At 39.2% G+C, this 19001-nt stretch overlaps 1 protein-coding gene across 1 annotated transcript in view; it reads left to right on the forward strand.

The window, feature by feature from the left end:
• Positions 1-4576: 4576 nt before the first annotated feature.
• ENPP3 (ectonucleotide pyrophosphatase/phosphodiesterase 3) overlaps positions 4577-19001 on the forward strand; it is a 98779-nt gene continuing 84354 nt past the window's right edge. Inside the window, exons 1-2 of the mRNA XM_004609092.2 lie at positions 4577-4648; positions 9355-9430. Coding sequence (XP_004609149.1) covers positions 4577-4648; positions 9355-9430 — 148 coding nt within the window. The remainder of the gene's footprint in view (positions 4649-9354; positions 9431-19001) is intronic.

The raw sequence follows: 19001 nt of genomic DNA on the forward strand, positions 1-19001 counted from the left end.
TGGAAAAATACCTAGCAAAATTCAGACAGTAGGCTGCTGCTCACTCAAACTATAGGTCTAATCTTGAGACATAATTTCTTCTTTCCTGGTACATATTTTCTCTGCTAAACATTAGTTTTTAAGGCCTTCAACTGATAGGACATGCCCAAGGGTGATCTTTTTTACTTACAGCCACTATTGTATATACTATCATTACAACATCCTAGATTGTTAATGTTTGACTAAATTTGTGTTATAGCCTAGCAAGTTTGAAACACAAAGCAAATCATTAGGTAGGAAAATAAACAAGAGGGTTGTGCAGCTGGAGCAATATACAGTGGATAGGGTTCTTCTCTCGCATGCAGATGATCCGGTCTCCATTCCAGCACCCCAAATGGTTCCCCCCAGCCCTGTGAAGAATGATTCCTGAGCATAGAGGCAGGCGTGAGCCCCGAGTACTCTGGGGTGTGGTCTAAAAACAAAACAACAACAACAAAAACCAAAGGGAAAGAAAACTGAAGTACTGACAATGGACTTTAGTGCTGGGGATGTGACTTAGTAGTAGCCGAGCACATACCTCTTGTCTTTGAGGGCGTAGATTCTATCCCTAACTTGGAAAAAGTGTTTTAACCTGTGGATTCAAAAAACGAATACAATGCCACTCGCTGCCTGCATTTGGTGGTCTCGGGCCACTTCCATCACCCCGGATGGAGGATGGGTTGACGAAGGAGGAAATGAAGGTCAGGCTGGCAGTTCATTCCAATCTCATCTCCCTCTGCCTCCTTCCAGTCTCACCCATTCCCGTATTCCTCACGTCCTCCAAGATCGTCTCTCTGTATGCTCTGTCTTGCAGCCTCAGTCTAGAGCCCAATCTCCCAGCACTGCGGGTAGCAAGTCCACCTAAGTTAAGTAGCACAGTCAACATATGTAAAGCCTTTCCTCCCAGGAAGCTCTTCTAAGATAAAAAATCCCCTCCTGCAGGAGATCCACTCAAGGGGTATTTTTATCTAAGGACATACTTCTCCTTTCCTTAGTCCATAAACAATCACCTTTGATTTACTTACTTTTTTTTTTTTTTTTTTGCTTTTTAGGTCACACCCAGCGATGCTCAGGGGTTACTCCTGGCTCATGCACTCAGGAATTACTCCTGGTGGTGCTCAGGGGACCATATGGGATTCCAGGGATCGAACCCGGGTCAGCCGCGTGCAAGGCAAACGCCCTATTCACTGTGCTATCTCTCCGGCCTCTTACTTCCTTCTTAATAATCTTTCTAGTCATTTTGTATGGACACAGTAAGAGATATATTAATCTTATAGGGTTGGCTCCCCTGAGACCATCTTGCTCTAGATCCCAGACTAGAGTGCTCAGGTTAGATTAGTCGTTCCTAACCTTAGCAGAGTCCTTGTCCAGTTACTTTTCTTAGGGTTATGACAGTATTCATCCACGACTGTGCTCTTAGCTTATTAGAAGTTTTGTGACGCATAGTCTGTCCTGTTTCTATGCCAGGGTAGCTTACTGGGTCCATCCAGTCCCTTCGTCTTAATTCCTAGCACTGTTAGTTCCTAGCACTTGGGGTACTAGGAACTAAGGACAACTGAAGCTTAAAATGAATAAACAGACGCTCAAGACTGAATATTATCCTGAGTCAATTAACTGCCAAGTTACAAAAGCGTGTCTTTACAAAAGGATATTACACTAAACTATGCAAAAGGACATAAGGGAAAGAATAAAGCAATGTTTCACTTACAAATAGAAATCCAGAGATTTCTGAGGGAATCTGGCTTTTCAAGTCACAAGTCTGACTTGGGGATATTGATGATAAGCCTGTTGGGAAAGCAGAGCACAGAGAAGAGGTTAAATATAAACAGAGGAATGGGAGTGCTTTGGGAGCACTGTGATGGGTGTAACCCTATAAGCCTAAGCTCCACATGGCAAGGGAGAAAGGACATACCAATGTTAAAACTTAAATGTTTAGAGCTATATTCCAATAAACACAGAGGACTGGGAGTGTCTTGGGGGCACTGTTATGGGTGTAACCCAAGAAACTTAAACTCCTAGTGGCAAGGGAGAAAGAACAAACCAAAGATAAACCTAAAATGTTTAGAGCTATATTCCAACATTAACCCTTGTTGGAATTTTTCAATTCTGCTGAATCTATAAAAAGTAATTATTCTGTGACAATTATGCCTTGCATTTTAGTGTTCAAAGTTTGATGTATTTGACACATATTATGTCATGTCAAACTTACTATCTCTTGGAAATACTGTATTCCTATTAAACAGTTGAGTAAAATAAGTCTCTGATGATTTCAATGATGTTACTTGTCCAAAGTCAAATATTTATTAGAGGCTAGAAGGGGAACTGGAACCCCATATCTTTTAAAGTCCAAATTTAAGAAATTTTCACCAATCAATCACATTTGCTCTTTTCAAGCTAAAACAAACCAGAGCTTCCTGAGTTTCAGTGTTTTATATTTAATATTACAGATTTATGCTGAAAGAAGTTGAACTACTAGCCATGTGGCTAAAAAGAGTTCTAGTACATGCTGTCTGTTAAGCTCTTCTAGTTTCACTCATCTTAAGCCCTAAATTCTCAAATCATACTCTCATGGAGCACCTACCATATGCTAGCCTTCTTGGTTAAATAAAGCTCCAGAGTTATTTCCTAACATAAAGTTTATAAAAATCCTACAGGCTTCAGAAAAACATTTCTCTCTGGAAGCTGTAAAATAATCAGGAAAGGAATCTCTCCTAATAAAAATGACTGATAAATATTTCAAATATTTTGAAAATCATGCTTAAATCCCCTTGTCTGTTATTTAAGTCTACTCTCTTAAGGAAAAGTATACCACAGAATATCCATGTTTCCTTCTTTGGCTTTAAAGCTTTATATTCTTTCCTGCGACCCTCAGTGCAGTATACCACCATGTCACCAGTTCCATCTCTGGCCTATACAGTAACAGCTTTCAAAATAAGTGTCTGTTAGATAAGGAACTAGCTTTGGAATTTGAGTATGCTGTGGAAATCATCTAATCCAGAATCCTGCAGACTTGTTCTATGGAGCATAATGAGCTATTAAGTCTCTGAAAAATCAAAAGGGAGCGGCCAGAGTGATAGTACAATGGGTAGGCCATATGTTTTTCACACAGACCACTGTCACCACATATGGTCCTCTGAACCCAGCCAGGACTGATCCCTGAGTGCAGAGCTAGGAATATATTTTGAGCAACATCAGTGTGCACCCCTCCCCACCTCACCCCACCCCTCCCAAAAAACACCAGAAGTGTGTAAAAACACGTTTGAATGCCTTTGTCAAGTAGTTCCCACTGACTAAAATTAGAAGCCCTAATGCTTCTAATCTAAAAGATTTTTAGTTTTACTTTTAGATTTAAAACTCTGAAGTTCAAACTCTACTTCATTTGAGTAGAATCATCTGGCTAAAACAGCAGTATTTTAAAAATATTTATCTAAAGCAATGCCATATGCATTTACTTTTAAATTCTCTTCCTTAAACATTCACACTTGCTTTACATCAATTGGGATACATTTTACAGTTAAGTAGTTTATTTGTCCACGAGTACGTTGTTTTGTGTTACCTCAGAGAAGAGATTCCACTGCATTTCCAGACACCCCATTCAAGGGATGCTATGTTGTCGCTGCTTAATATTTCAAAACTCTGCAGTTGTCAACTAGATTGACCCATGTTTTCTTTTTCTTTTTTTCTGAGTTCCTGAGGTCTTGTTTCTTTTTTTTTTTGCACTTAAGGCAACTTTCCTAGTCAGCCTCGACTGTGTTTAATGCTCCTCCTATTTTTGTTTTTGGAAGTGGGGTGATCTCCCAAGTAATGCTCAGAAAGGCTTTCAGTGGAGCTAAAAGTCACAGTACCAAATTGATAGTGCTCAGGCACCCTCAGACTATACTTGGAAATCAAATTCTCACCCTGGAACAGACAACACAGGAGCTCCAGCCCTTTGAGTTATCTTCCTAACCTTAAGCACTCCTACAGTTTTTGTCTTGGGCCACACCTGGCAGTGCTCAGGACTTACTTTTGGCTCTGTTCTCAGGAATGAAATCCTGGTGAGTCTGAGGGACTATATGGGATACCAGTCACGTGCAAGACAAGTTCTGCCTGCTGTACTATCTCTTCAGTCACCTAATTTATGTCGGGTTTCAATGTCCAGTATGTTGGTTTCCAACGGTGATTTGAAGTTTATATTAATGTGGAAGCTGCTGAAATGTACTTAAAACTTTGGGGGCTATTTCAAAAGAAGATAAATTATCAGACGACATTATAATTTGATTTTTTTTATTATTGTTACAGAGAGTTTGATAAGTAAACATAAACTGCAATGAGAAAAAAAATCCCCAGCTGTCTGCAATGTACTGGAAATAGACTTTCAGTTCTGAATGCTATTGTTATTGCAGTTTTTTTTTTTCCTCTCTCTGGATTGCCCAATCACTGAGGAGCTCTGATGTTTCCAGACATTTAAAAACTCAGTCACAGCTATGTAACTCACACACTTTCTCTTCGCTGCGCTAGAGAAAGGAAGGGATACTATTGTGTTCTAGTAAAACAGGTTTATGCAGCTAACAGGACAATGGATAGGCTGAGTTTATCAACAGAAGAACCTGCTAAGAACACCGTTAAAAAATATAAAATACTTTGTATTGTAAGTACAGTTCTTTGATTGAATTATTTTTAGGTTCATGAAAATTATTTAAATACCTTTGACAAATATTTAAATACTATTTATATTTACTTATTGTGTTGCTATTTAAATGTTAAAATTTTAATTATACATTTATTAAGAAACTGGAGTAACAAACTAATGATTAATAAATCTAAAAGGGCAGAATTCATAACGGGACATTTTTTGTGCAACAATTTTGTGTGATTATAATTACACTGCAAGTCAACTTTATATTGCATTAATATTTTAGAGCTAGGACATGGAAAATCTAAGTTCATTTGTTTTGTTGGTTTTATTTTATTCTAATTTACTACATTACTAAGGACAGATAGTGATGTTTGTATTAGTTATCTTTCTTGTTCTTTTGTGTGGTAAACTCTTCTCTGTTTCAAAAAAGTTGCTTTCTTGTTTATTTTTTTTCTTTTTTGGTTGTTTGTTTTTTGCTTTTTGGGTCACACCCAGCGATGCTCAGGGGTTACTCCTGGCTCTGCACTCAGGAATTACTCCTGGTGGTGCTTGGGGGACCATGTGGGATGCCAAGGATTGAACCCCAGGTGGGCTATGTGCCAGGCAAACGCCCTACACGCCGTACTATTGCTCTGGCCCAAAAGTTGCTTTCTTGACTCGATTTTATTTCTCTTTATTCCCTTGAGCATGAAACTTTCATCAAGAAGATAACTTGATCCACTCTTTTGCTTTTTCACTGCCCAACTATTCCTGGTTATTTCACTTTCTTTTCATTACTGAAGACACCCCCTCAAAAGTCAGTTCTTGTCCCAGCCTATCTGCTTAGTCTCCAAAACAAAATATGTGAATATTATTTAGTTCTATCTCTATCTCTGTCTCTGTCTCTGTCTCTGTCTCTCTGTTTCTCTGTCTCTGTCTCTCTGTCTCTCTGTCTCTCTCTCTCTCTCTCTCTCTCTCTCTCTCTCTCTCTCTCTCTCTCTCTCTGTTTTTTGGCCACACCCAGCTGTGCTCAGGGCTTACTCCTGGCACTGCTCAGGGATGGTTCCTGGTGGTGCACAGGGACAATATGGGATGCCAGGGATCCCTGGGATATGGGAGGTCATATGTGGCAATATGGGAGGATAACCCAGGTTGACCTTGTGCAAGGCAAACACTCTCCTCCTGCTATTGTACTAACACACCAAGCCCTGATTTCTAATTTCAAATTCTACTCTGCTTACTTCCATGGTGCCATGAAAATTGTTATTTTAAGGATTTTTTTTTCTTATCTCCATTTTTGGATAATTTATCTTTTTTCTTAATGCCTCAGGCATAAATGTTCATTCAGTTCTCCTTCCGGTAATTTTCATTAGAACAACTTCATCTTATTTCTGTATTTTATCAGTTATATTTACCCAAGAATTCACTCAAGAATTACCAGCAAATTAATGGGCAATAGTTCTTATTACCTAATATCTAATAGCATTAGATATTAGACATTATCCAAGTAAGTTCATTGCTAATAGGACAGAGCTGGCTAAGTTTTTGTCATATTATTTTAAATGCTTGCTTGATAGATCCTCACTTTAGTACCGCAAGCCAGAAACAATTGCATAATTTTCCACACATATCTCTTAAAATTTCCAGTTTAATGTCACCACCATTTTCTCTGTAAATGAAACAATATGTGTGCACATATTTCATAAATGAAACAATATGTATGCACATTGATCTCAGAGACTAACAAAGTAAATCCTCAAGATATTCTATTTATCCTTTATTCTTCTGGAAACTTTCTTTTAGGTGTTTTTCCATATACTATATTTGTCATACAAATACATTCAGGAACTGATTAACTCTGTTGTTTGTGTTTTTTGTTTGTTTGTTTGTTTGTTTGCTTTTTGGGTCACACCCAGAGATGCACATGGGTCACTCCTGGTTCTGCACTCAGGAATTACCCCTGGCAGTGCTCAGGGGACCATATGGGATGCTGGGAATAAAACCTGGGTCAGCCGTGTGCAAGGCAAATGCCCTACCTGCTGTGCTATCACTCCAGCCTCCTGATTAGCTCTTTGGAAGCAAAGGTTGGGCACCATTTCCATCTAGTCTCTGTATCCTTCAAGTGGTTTATTGGTTCATATAATGGAAGCTCAGTATTTTAAAATTATACTTTTAAAGTCCTATAATATTCATAAATTTTAATGAATTTTTATTTAAAATTTTACCTCACAGACTTCTAATAGTCTTCATTCAGAAAAATAAAACCAAATGTTGAATTTTCAGTGACTTTTGAAATCTAAAGTACCCCCATTTTTACTTTGTAAAGAGTGGTAAGATAGTTTTAAGACATATATGCACCTCTATAATAGGAATCTACTCAGAGATGTTAAAGCACTTGCTTTGTATGTGTCAGACCCTGGGTTCAATTCCTAGCCAGGATCTTTTGACCACTGTCAGAAATAGCCCTCAGAAACAAGACAGGAGTAGAACTCAACTATCACCAGGTATAGTCCAGAAAAAATCATCGAAAATGAAAAAAAAAGGAAAAAGGAAAAAAGAAATCTATTCAGAAACGAAAGCTTGCAATAATTTATTATTTGAAATGGAAATGCTCACTCTCAAGGATTTGAAAGTAATCAAAGTACAAGACATGCACACTGGGGCTGGAGCAAGAGCACAGTGGGTAGGGCATTTGCCTTGCACTCGGCCAACCTGGGTTTGATTCCCAGCATCCCATATGGTCCCCTGAAGCACTGCCAGGAGTAATTCCTGAGTGCATTAGCCAGGTGTGACCCACCTGGGACAAGAACTGACTTTTGAGGGGGTGTCTTCAGTAATGAAAAGAAAGTGAAATAACCAGGAATCGTTGGGCAGTGAAAAAGCAAAAGAGTGGATCAAGTTACCTTCTTGATGAAAGTTTCATTCTCAAGGGAATAAAGAGAAATAAAATCTAGTCAAGAAAGCAACTTTTGGACCAGAGCAATAGTACAGCGTGTAGGGCGTTTGCCTGGCACACAGCCCACCTGGGGTTCAATCCTTGGCATCCCACATGATCCCCCAAGCACCACCAGGAGTAATTCCTGAGTGCAGAACCCAGAGTAACCCCTGAGAATCACTGGGTGTGACCCAAAAAGCAAAAGAAAAAGACATGCACACATTATGTATATATGAACACATGTATATGAGTAAGATTCCTGAAGAAGAAAACCTGAAAATTTAATATTGGAAAAATTTTAAGCATTCTAAACACAGCTAGATTTTTTTGTTCCTAGCTAGCTTGGATGACTAACAAGATATAGATCACAGTATATCAATGTATAAATCTCTGGTGCATGAATCTTACCATAGGACAATTTCTCAGTGTTTTGTCCCTGTAGTAACCCTATTAGTCACCTGTGACTTTTGAGCATCACAACAAGAGATTATAATCTGCAAGGTCACTGTCTCTTGAGCTAACTTTGAGACTTCATGTGAGAACTGTTTTACTAGCATGTTAAGATATTTTCTCATTGACTTTTTTTTTCTATTGTAAAAGTTATGCATGCCATTTTCAGAATAAAGTAAGGAAAGAAAACCCTTAGTTTAGGTAGGTCTTCATTATCTAAGAAAATTTGATGTGAAAATAATTATTTGATTACTTTATTTTTATTGAAGATTGAACAGGTTTTGAGGTATAATTCCATAACTTTAAAAAATATATATAAACCTAAAAAAGCCTCTAATGTGGCGCCATTGGGAAAGATGAGTAAAGAGAGGCTGCTAAAATCTCAGAGCTCGGATGAATGGAGACGTTACTGGGCCTCCTCGAGCAAATTGATGATCAACGGGATGATAGTGATATTAACACATGATACAGCCTGATTACCAGTATTGTCCACTGGACACATTCTACCCTTTCTATCTCAACTCTCTGTCCCATCCCTTTTTGTTAGCTCAGTTCTATTTTTGTTGTTGCTTTATGCTATATAAGGCTATTGGTATTATAAAATACTTTCCTAAGTAATTCATGTAATTGTTCAATTCACTTGGATTCTTTATATCAGTATACATTATTCGAGTCCTATGGATTCTTTATCACTGGACTTGTGGAAGAAGAGATCAGTGGGGAGAATTATTTTTATGTTATGGTTTAAGTCTAGTCATAGCATATATTCCAGTCACCACTGAAAAGCTTTGTCAGTGTAGAGATAATGGATAACTCACAGACACAATCTTTGATCACAAAACTGATTTGCAGATTACTCTAGCTCTGTTTGAGTGGTGTATCAAAGATGATCACTTGACAATGAATTATTTAAACACTGTATTTTTACATTGTTAAACATTTTTATTATTTGGACAGAATTGGGAAAAAAATTCCTTATGTCTTAGGAATGATAATGATTTCACAGTTCTGGAATGTTTTTGGATAAACAGTCTCCAGTTATCTAGTTGAAAGAAAAATGGGCAAAGGTAAATGTTTCCCTCTGTTAGTACTCATTCTAAATCAGTTTGGAGTTACTTTGTTAGGATTTGTATATTTAAATTTAAAGATCTATAATGAAATTCTTCCCCCAAATTACTTATTTTTTATAAATGTGTGGGCATTAAAATGATGTACATCTACCATGGTTGGATCAGGTTTCATGCTTAACTGTTGTGTTGTCTAAACTTAATTTTCACTGGGGGAGGGTGGTTTTCTATACCTGTGTATTTTTTAATTGCAGTTTTTAATTGTTTGCTTTTCTTTTCTGTCATAGGTTCTTCTTGCCTTGTTGGTGATTGTAAGTCTTGGCCTGGGCTTGGGACTTGGACTAAGGCAACCAGAGAATCAAGGTATCCTTTCAGTATTTTCTAAGCTCTTCTTCCGCCTGACCCACACTTAAAAATAAACCTCATAAGTGGTACTTATTTCTCAAGTTCCCAAGGTTGTTCAAGAAAATGGTATCAGCAGATTTGGTGCTGGGTAAGGTTCTAATTCTTTTGGGCGGGGAGGGCCACACCTGGCAAGACTCAGGGGATACTTCTGGTTCTGCACTCAGGAATTACTCCCCAAGGTACTCAGGGGACCAGATGGGATGTTAGGGAATTGAACTCTGGTCAGTCACATGCAAAGCTGGTGCCCTACCCACGGTACTATCTCTTCCCCTGAGGTTCTATTTCTTATCAAAGTCTAAAAATTAATCCTTGGTATGCTGACAGAAGTCTTTTCATTGTGCCTCACATGGCTGAAAGAGTTACTTGCTTCCTTGGGTCTTTTTGATAAAGCTTTCTTCTTTTTTCAGTTTCACTTGTTAGTAAGAGTTTCTGGTATACTATGTTCCAATTGCACACCCACTACCAGTGTCACAATCCCTTAGCCTCCACAATGTCTCAAGGTCCCCTCCCACCCACTCTCATCCTTTATTGGCAAACCTTCGACAATTTGGGCTCTCTCCTTTCCTCTCTCTCCCACGGCAGTATTCTGCTACTAGAATACTAGAGTCTTTCCTTCATCCTTCATGTGTATAGTGGAAGTCCATTGTACTAGAGAGTGTTAGTCACTGTCAGTTCTGGATTTTAGTCTTCACTTTCATCCATTTCCTTTGAGAGTCATATCATCATACTGTTTTCCTTATCCTTTGTGGTACCTTCATTCAGGACTTTGATACTGGACCATAGTCCCCTACTCCAACTTCCTTTTAAGAAAGAGGGACAAAAATCATATCTGATAATACACTCGGTCTCAGATGTCTTTGTTGATCCTTTCCTAGGGCATCCTGTATTTTCATAGCATGTTTGTATTGTTTTCTCTCTGAAATGTCACTCTTTCTTGGTCAGGCTGCTCCTTATACTTGAAATATAGCTAAGAGAAAAAAATGTGTGTGTGTGTGTGTGTGTGTGTAAAAATTCACATCTCTTTCTCAATGTTCCAACAACATATGCAGTAAATAAGCCATATACAAGTGACTATATACAAAGAAATCCTATACTATAATTGTTGTTGTTGTTGTTATTATTATTATTATTATTATCTGTGGGACTGGGCAGTTGGATTCTACTGCTGTGCTCAGATATTACTCAACTCTGTGTTCAGTACTTGTGTACTGTACAGTGCTCAGGGGACCATATATGGTACGGGCATTAAACTAGGGTTGGCTTCATGCCAGGTAAGTGCCCTAGCCCCTGTTCTATATCTCTGACCCTGTATTGATTTTATACTTTTACTAAGGGGAAATCTGAGGTCAAAGTTTAGATCATTTATTCCCTTTTAAAATTGACCACCTAACTGCTAGTTTTGTTGTTGCTTAGGGGTTAGTCCTGGTTCTGCACTCAGAAATTACTCCTGGCTGGGCTCAGGGGACCATATGGAATGCAGGGGATAAAACCCGGGTCGACCTTGTACAAGGAAAATGCCCTATCTGCTGTACTATTCTCCAACCCTTCTAACTGCAAGTTTTGATGTCAGTAGAAACAATCTTTCTGCTTTTAGGAGGAAAATCGGTGAATTTAATTGAAAGTTTTCCAGCTATGTTTCTAGTCATACTTAAGAATTAATAGCCACTCCAAACCCCTAGGGTACCATGAGCTCACAATAGAAACAGGAAAAGTGGATATTTACTGGAAAATTAGTCTTTTCTTGGCCATTGTATTCTGAACAACAGTTCCAGTCCTAGATCTAACAGGATTTTAGTAGCGCCATCCTGGTGTTGAGTGGGCCTTGTGCTATCTTACAAATCATATTAGTCAAGGATTATCAGAAGAACAGACTCATCTCTGAACAAAATTGGTTATTCAGACACTTTCACTAACATCCTTATATCTAGAACATTGACTAGGCTAGTTGGCATTATTAACATATTGTCTTTGTCAGCATCCTTAACATATCTGTCCCCTTATCCTTCCACCACAAGTGCTGTGTTGGAAGAATTCAATTCACCAGCACTGACTTGTTTGTATCATTTTCTAACTCCTATTAACTCACTTTCCTTAGCTAATACACTTTTTTTCCTAGTGTGGAATTTTAAACTAGGTTTTCTTTTTAGTTTGTGTTTGCATTTATCATCTCATTGATATGATAAATCACATTGCTTTATGAGCATGTGATCTTCACTTATTACTCGGCAACTAATTCTTATTACTAAGAGTACAGTAATTAAAACAAAATCCTTTCTAGAGCATACTATCTGGCACAGAGAGAACCATAAAAATGTTAACAATAAGTGCATATAACTATATATATCAAGGCAAAGTAAAGGAATAAGTAAAAGAGGACTATGCAAAACTAAATCAAGGTAGAGAGGGTGTAGGTGTGATGTGTAAAAGAAATTGTGAGTATCAAGAGCTGAAGGAAGGGAGAAACAGGGATATTTCGAACACTATTCCAGGAATGAGGAAACAACAAGTTAAAAGCCTAGGGCAGATGAGTATATGTAATGTTCCATCTAAAGAATAACAAGGAACTCAGTGAGCTTGAACTAAGATGACTAGAGGGAGGGTAGTCATAAAATAAGGTCAAACAGAGAGGAGGCAGCTCTTTGAGGGATTGGAAAGTCAAAATATGGCCTGTGTGAGGCTGGAGAGATAGCAGAGCGGGTAGGGCGTTTGCCTTGCATGTGGCCGACCTGGGTTTAATTCCCAGCATCCCATATGGTCCCCTGAGCATTGCCAGGAGTAATTCCTGAGTGCAAAGCCAGGAGTAACCCCTGAGCATCACCAGGTGTGACCAAAAAAGAAAAAAATATATGGCTTGTGGCTTTTATTCTGAGTGATGAGGGAAATGAGTGAGATTTTGAACAGAGGACTAATATGAAATAAATTGCTTTTTAGTACAGTCATACAGACTGCTTTTCTTTTCTTTTTATTTATGTGTTTGTTGTGTTATGATTTGGGAAATCAGGATAATTAGGGGAATTAGAAAATCACTAAAATCACTAAAATCACATCCCCCTTGACAAGTAGAACAAATGAACTTCAGGCGCAGATTGATGGTTGCCTTGTGGAACTGGTGGTAGAAAGTGAGTGTCAATGCAGTATAGGTGCTCACAAGACATTAGTACTCCTGACCCAAGTCGATCATTTCCCTGAGTGCAGATGGACCAAGGTGGGCCAAGCAGAGAGTTAGAAGCTCTCTTTTCTCGAGGCTACCTCCCTCAATCCCCAGTGTACCAAGGCATCACCAGCAGCACACTCTTGACACACAATTAGGACCCAGAAGACAGTTTTAAGAGGTCATAAAGGCCAAATCTTAAACAGTTTTACTCCCATCAAAATTAAAAGTATGGCTATAAATTTAAACGCATTTAACAAAATGTTTTATTCACGAGTATGTGCTCTGTATAAGTAAGTACATGATTGCAGAGAAGGTTCTTGGTTACAGAAAAAAACTTGAGTAGTGTCTAGTGAAGTTCAAGAGAGTGCCTGAATTTTTTTTTTAATCCCATCACAGCAAAGTTTACTTCACAAAAGAATCAACAACCTTGGAGCTGGAGCGATAGTACAGCATGTAGGGCATTTGCCTTGCATGCTGCCGACCTGGGTTTGATTCCCAGCATCCCATAAGGTCACCCGAGCACCGCCAGGAGTGATTCCTGAGTGCAGAGCCAGGAGTCAGCCCTGAGCATCACCGGGTGTGACCCAAAAAGCCAAAAAAAAAAAAAAAAGAAAAAAAAAAGAAGAATTCCCAACCAATGGGGTTTATCAAGGGTTTATTTATTTTATTTATCTATTTTTTTTTTAACTGGACTGGAGTGATAGCACAGCATGTAGGGCATTTGCCTTGCACGCTGCTGACCTGGGTTCGATTCCTCCATTCCTCTCAGAGAGCCCAGCAAGCTACCAAGAGTATCCCACCCACATGGCAGAGCCTGGCAAGCTACTCGTGGCATGTTCGATATGCCAAAAACAGTAACAACAAGTCTCACAATGGAGACGTTCCTGGTGCCCGCTCGAGCAAATCGATGAACAACGAGAGGACAGTGCTACAGTGCATTTTTTTTAACTAGACAGTAGAGTATTTAATATTCCTAAAGTATCTCAACAAATTGTTTGCTAACAGAAAGAGAGAAATATAGTGTTACAGGCAGACAGATAAGGGAGTTACTGGTAGTGATTGTGAAATTATGAGATTTAGGAAATTTCCCAGTCCTGATGTAGCCCAAAGTTTGAAGAACTCATTCCTTTGACATGCAAATTCTGAGTTCTTTGGAGATGAATAAGCTGAGGCATCACCAAGAGGCAAAAATCCAAGTTCTCACTCTGAGAATGGTCCCTCAGAATAGGAGAAGCTGTATGAGACTCTACAGGTCCTTATATAAATATGAAAGGACTATACAGGGTGCTAGACTTCCTATGTGACAACACCCAGATTAACTTTCATGTACACAGAGAACACCAGGTAAAGACAATTTGGAGAAATTGTATATAATCTTGCAAAAGCTGTTATCTTCTTTCTTTCACCCTGGAAAAGCCCATGTTCTCTCATAAAAGAAATATGAGCCCATATATTTCTTTTTCCTCACATGTCTGTAAATTACTTTCAATTAAGAACTATTTTAGGGGTCACTGAGTTAGTACAGCAGCTGTGGTGCTTGCTTGCATACAGCTGATCTGGGTTTGATCTCTGGCGCACCACATTGTCCCCTGAGCATCAGCAGGAGTGATCCTTGAGCGCAGCTAGGTGTGGCTCCCAAGCAATAAAGAACGACAACTTTTGTTCTGTTCCACTATTAAGCTTCCTCCTGAAATTCCTTTCTGTGAAGGAAGGCATTGGACCTGGTATGCCTGTGCTGAGGTTGAGGACTATTTTCCTTTCCTGCAAAAAGCAATTCTTCACTCCAGTCAGGGTCCATGGCTCCCTGAGAACTCAGGCGATGGGGACTGGTACCCATGCTGTCAGAACAAGTGGGTTTCAGATGCAGTTTGGCAGCTGCCTGGTGGGCTAGTGGGACACAAGCCTCCAGGCCGTGTAGATCCTTTGAGTTGTCTTTATCAGTCCTGACCTCACCAGATGTTTCTCCAAGGAGTCAAAGGTTGAACAGTCAGAGAGGTGGATTGTTTTCTCAAGGCTACCTCCCTTACTTCCCATTTTACCAAGCCACTAGCAACAATAGTAACTATTCAGTAGGGCAGGAAAAAATACATTATTGAGTGCTAAGTGCAAGTTTTGTCACAGGAAATTTGGTGGAAATTTTTGATTGAATAGTTTACTTAATCAGTTCTGAGAAATTTTATAATTTAACCTTTTAATAATGTCATTCAAATTAATTTTGGTTTTTGACTTTAGATGCTGTTTCCATTTCTTGAGGTCACTTGAAATAGCCTTAATCAGTAACACAAGATTCCTTTGCATAATTTGGCAACATACTCAATCTTAGAGATCAAGGCATAAATCCCTCAGTACCCATAATCCTGTCTAACCATATCCCTCTATTTTTTTTTAACTTACCACTCTCATGTGTTTCATTTCCAAGAACATGACTGATATTTATATTTTATATTTTACTTTTTTCATTATACCTGCCTCCTTATATTGTGGATGCAATATCTTCTCTTTCCTGAAGATCTCAGAGGGGTGTGTGTGTGTGTGTGTGTGTGTGTGTGTGTGTGTGTGTGTGTGTGTGTGAGAGAGAGAGAGAGAGAGAGAGAGAGAGAGAGAGGAGAGAGACTCTCTGCTCTGTTTTCTTTTGAGCAAGTTTTTCTTTAATTATTTGACTGCAGACTGCTAACTCAAGGCTTTACTCCTGGCTTTGTGCTCACAGAAAACTTCTGGCAGCCTTAGGGGACCATTTGGAACCCAACCCTGTTTGGCAGTATGCGAAGCAAGCACGCTTTTGGCAGCAAGTTTCTCCTTTGTTCATTTTTTTTGATCATGATTTTCCATGTCGGATCCTGCTATTCTCAAATGTCCAGTAATCATCTGATTACACTTAAGTCTTATTTGTCGCATCATAGCTATCCAGCATGCCTGCTATTTCTGTGATGAAAGTCACTCCTCTATTTCTCTGATCTTAAGCCTCTTACTCTGGAGTGCAAGGAAGCATGGTAGTCACTTCTCTCAACCAATTCCACTATGTTTAGCCTCTACATGTCCCTCCTAGTCTCAGCTAATAATTGTTGAGTATTAGTTGTATTTGTACTTCTGAGTTTGGTCTTCTCTTGAATCCTCCAGTAAAATCATTAAGGTTTTAAGTCTCCTGGGACTTCCTCCCCTTAGGTGTACATTGTTGCTTTATTCATGACTTTATTCTGTCTTTCAAATATTTATTCTGTATCCTTCACCAACTTTGTTTGAAGGGTTGGGCCACACCCAGCTGTTCTCAGGGATTACTTTTTTTAAAAAAAAAATTTTTATTTATTGAATCACTGTGAGAACAGTTACAAAGCTTTCAAGTTTAAGTTTCAGTTATACAATGATCAAACACTCATCCCTTCACCAGTGCACATTTTTCCACCACCAAGAACCTCAGTAGAGCCCCCATCCCCACCTTCCCCCTGCCTGTGTGGCAAACGATTTCCACTTTACTCTTTCTCTCTACTTTGATTACATTCAATATTTCGACAAGAGACCCACCATTATTATTTGGAATTTTCCCCAACAATCAGACCTGCCAAAAAAGCATCATTAGATAATTTGATTTTCTATTTCTGATTATGAAGAGGATATGATGTCGTGCAACTGCACGAGTTGGGATTTCTGATATTTTAGTAACGAGTCTGGAGCCATTGGTGGGTGGCAACTCGGGGCCTCATCGGGGCAGGGAGAAGGCCAGTTCCATCTCCCATCTCGTGAGGCCCTGCGTGTCTAGTCACTGCGGTTTCATAGCTGGCAGTCCAATAGGCTCTGAAAGATGGAGGCCACCGGGGTGGGGGGGCCAAAGGTGGAAAAGGTGGAAGGGACAAACACCTTTCCCCACCTGTGGTGGCATGGTGATGCAGTTTAATGCACAGTCCAGATGCATTTTTGCCAAAAGCTGTTAGGTTCTATTTCCAGCATCCTATATGGTCCCCCAAGCACCGCCAGGAGCAGTTCCTGAGTGCATGACCCAGGAGTGACCCCTGTGTATCAGAGAATGTGACCTCTCCCCCCACCCCCGCCCCGGCAAAAAAAAAAAAAAGCAAAACCGCTGGGTTCCGTGATTGGTTTGTGTGCCTCTGGGATCATGGCTGCAGAGGAGTCATTCGTGGGTGGCAACCAGGGATAACTTCTGACTAGTGGGAGTGTGGGGCTGGTCTGGGGTGGCTGATAAGAAACCACATGGGATGCTGGGGATCTGATTGGCTAAACTCAAGGTAAGTGTCCTACCTGCTGTAGTATCTCTCTGACCCTACACTCACTTACTTTTTTGAGAGAGGATACTGGCCATACCTTGTGGTATTCATGGGTACTTCCAGGCTCTATGTCCTGTGACAACCCCTGGTGATACTCAATATGTGAGGCAAGTACTTTAACCACTGTAGTAGCCCTTTGACCCTGTTTTTTTTTTTCTTAATCTCCCACAAGCTCTCTTTCTTCCTTCCAGCTTTCCTTTTTCCTTCCATCGCTTCTCCCTTTTCAGATAATTTTTCTTTTTAAGACTTCTTATTTTAAGGATTGTTTTTGTAATATCATGCAATCTTTCTGAAATAGTTTACTATTTATACTATCAACATCTGTCTAATTCATTAATTTAAAGGGTGAGGAAATTCATCACACTGCATATATTTTCACTAATATTTGGTTAGCAAACTTGGTCTCTGGGGGTTGTCTCCTTAGCAGTGCTGGGACCACGAGGGTTATACCTGGAGGTGTTTTGTTAAGCACTCCCCTCCAACTTAATTTCGAAGCTCTCCTTAAAGATCTGAGGCCCAATCTTGGTGATATTCACCTGACTGTGAGGTCTGAAGGTTTTGGATATACCATGTAGCTCAGCCCGTGGCACTGGGGGCCACCCAGGTCTATAGCCAATGGTGCAAGTGATATTACTGAGCCTGGCTGAAAGGACATGAAGAGTTTGTTATCAAATTAGATCAAATTTGGGGCCCTGTTTATGTGAGGCATGTACTATAGCCCTTTGAACTTTCTCTCCAACCATAAAATAAAATTTTATATCTGTTGTATAACAAGATTACAAAAGTCATATGTTTCTATGGTGTTAATAATTTATTTTAACACATGTAATACTATTTCACCATTGTTTTCTAATTACTATTTGATATTTTCTACCATAAAACTTGTAAACTATGATTGAATTATTTACCATTTCTCCCCAGTGCCTTGCATGGTGTCTCACACACACATAACAATGCAAGAATAAATAATTACGGAACAAATAAATAAAACTGTGCAATGGTTTTAAGGGAATGGGAACAAGGTAAGCATAGTTGAACCCCCTCCATGTACTATCTAAAATAAGATGAAATCTTTTTAAATGAACATGAAAGCAAGAATTACATGGAAATTACCAATAATACAATGAGGAGAATTCTATTTAATTGAGTGCATACTCCTTGAACATTTGAACTCATTTGAACTAAAACATTCCCATTGTTTATTACTACTAGTGTGCTGGTAGCTCCAAAAATCAGCACATTTAGTTTTCTTTCCTGGTTTTCACACTTCAATATGAGGGATTATTTTTCTTTTTTAAAATTTGGGAGGGGTCATACCCAGTGATGCTCCGTGGTTACTCTTGGTTCTATACTAAGGAATTACTCCTGGAAGTGCAAGGCCAATGCCCTCTCCACTATACTATTGCTCCAGCCCCAATATCTGAGATTTCTACAAAAACACTTTTTTTTCCTTGGATATTAAGAAATAGTAAATATGTCTATATCTTGGGGGAAAATATCTTTGATTCTTTGACTTTTCACCTCTAACCTGAAGTTACCCTCCTATTATTTTTTACCTTCAGTTACATTTTATTTCTTTATTATTATTTTTTATTTTATTTTATTTATTTATTTTTGCTTTTTGGGTCACACCCGGCGATGCACAGGGGTTACTCCTGGTTCTACACTCAGGAATTACTCCTGGCGGTGCTCAGGGGACCATATGGGATGCTGGGATTCGAACCCGGGTCGGCCGCGTGCAAGGCAAACACCCTACCCGCTGTGCTATCGCTCCAGCCCCTTATTATTATTTTTTTAATTTGGTTTTGACTTACACCCAGTGATACTCAGGGGTTGCTCCTGGTTCTGCACTCAAGAACCACTCCTGTTGGTACCCAGGGGAGCAAAGGGCATGCCAGGGATTGAACTCAGGTCGGCTGTGTACAAAATGAGAGCCCTATGCACTATACTATCTCTCTCTGGCTTCCTATTGCATCATAATTCAGGAGTTACTTCCCATTATATTGTAATTATCTTAACTTTTGAAATCTTTTTGTATATGCTGCTACTACATTTCCATAAACCCTTATCATTTGTGACTATATTCTTTTTTTTTCCC

The sequence above is a fragment of the Sorex araneus genome, chromosome 4 (assembly GCF_027595985.1).
Source record: "Sorex araneus isolate mSorAra2 chromosome 4, mSorAra2.pri, whole genome shotgun sequence".
NCBI classification, from domain to species: Eukaryota; Metazoa; Chordata; class Mammalia; order Eulipotyphla; family Soricidae; genus Sorex; species Sorex araneus.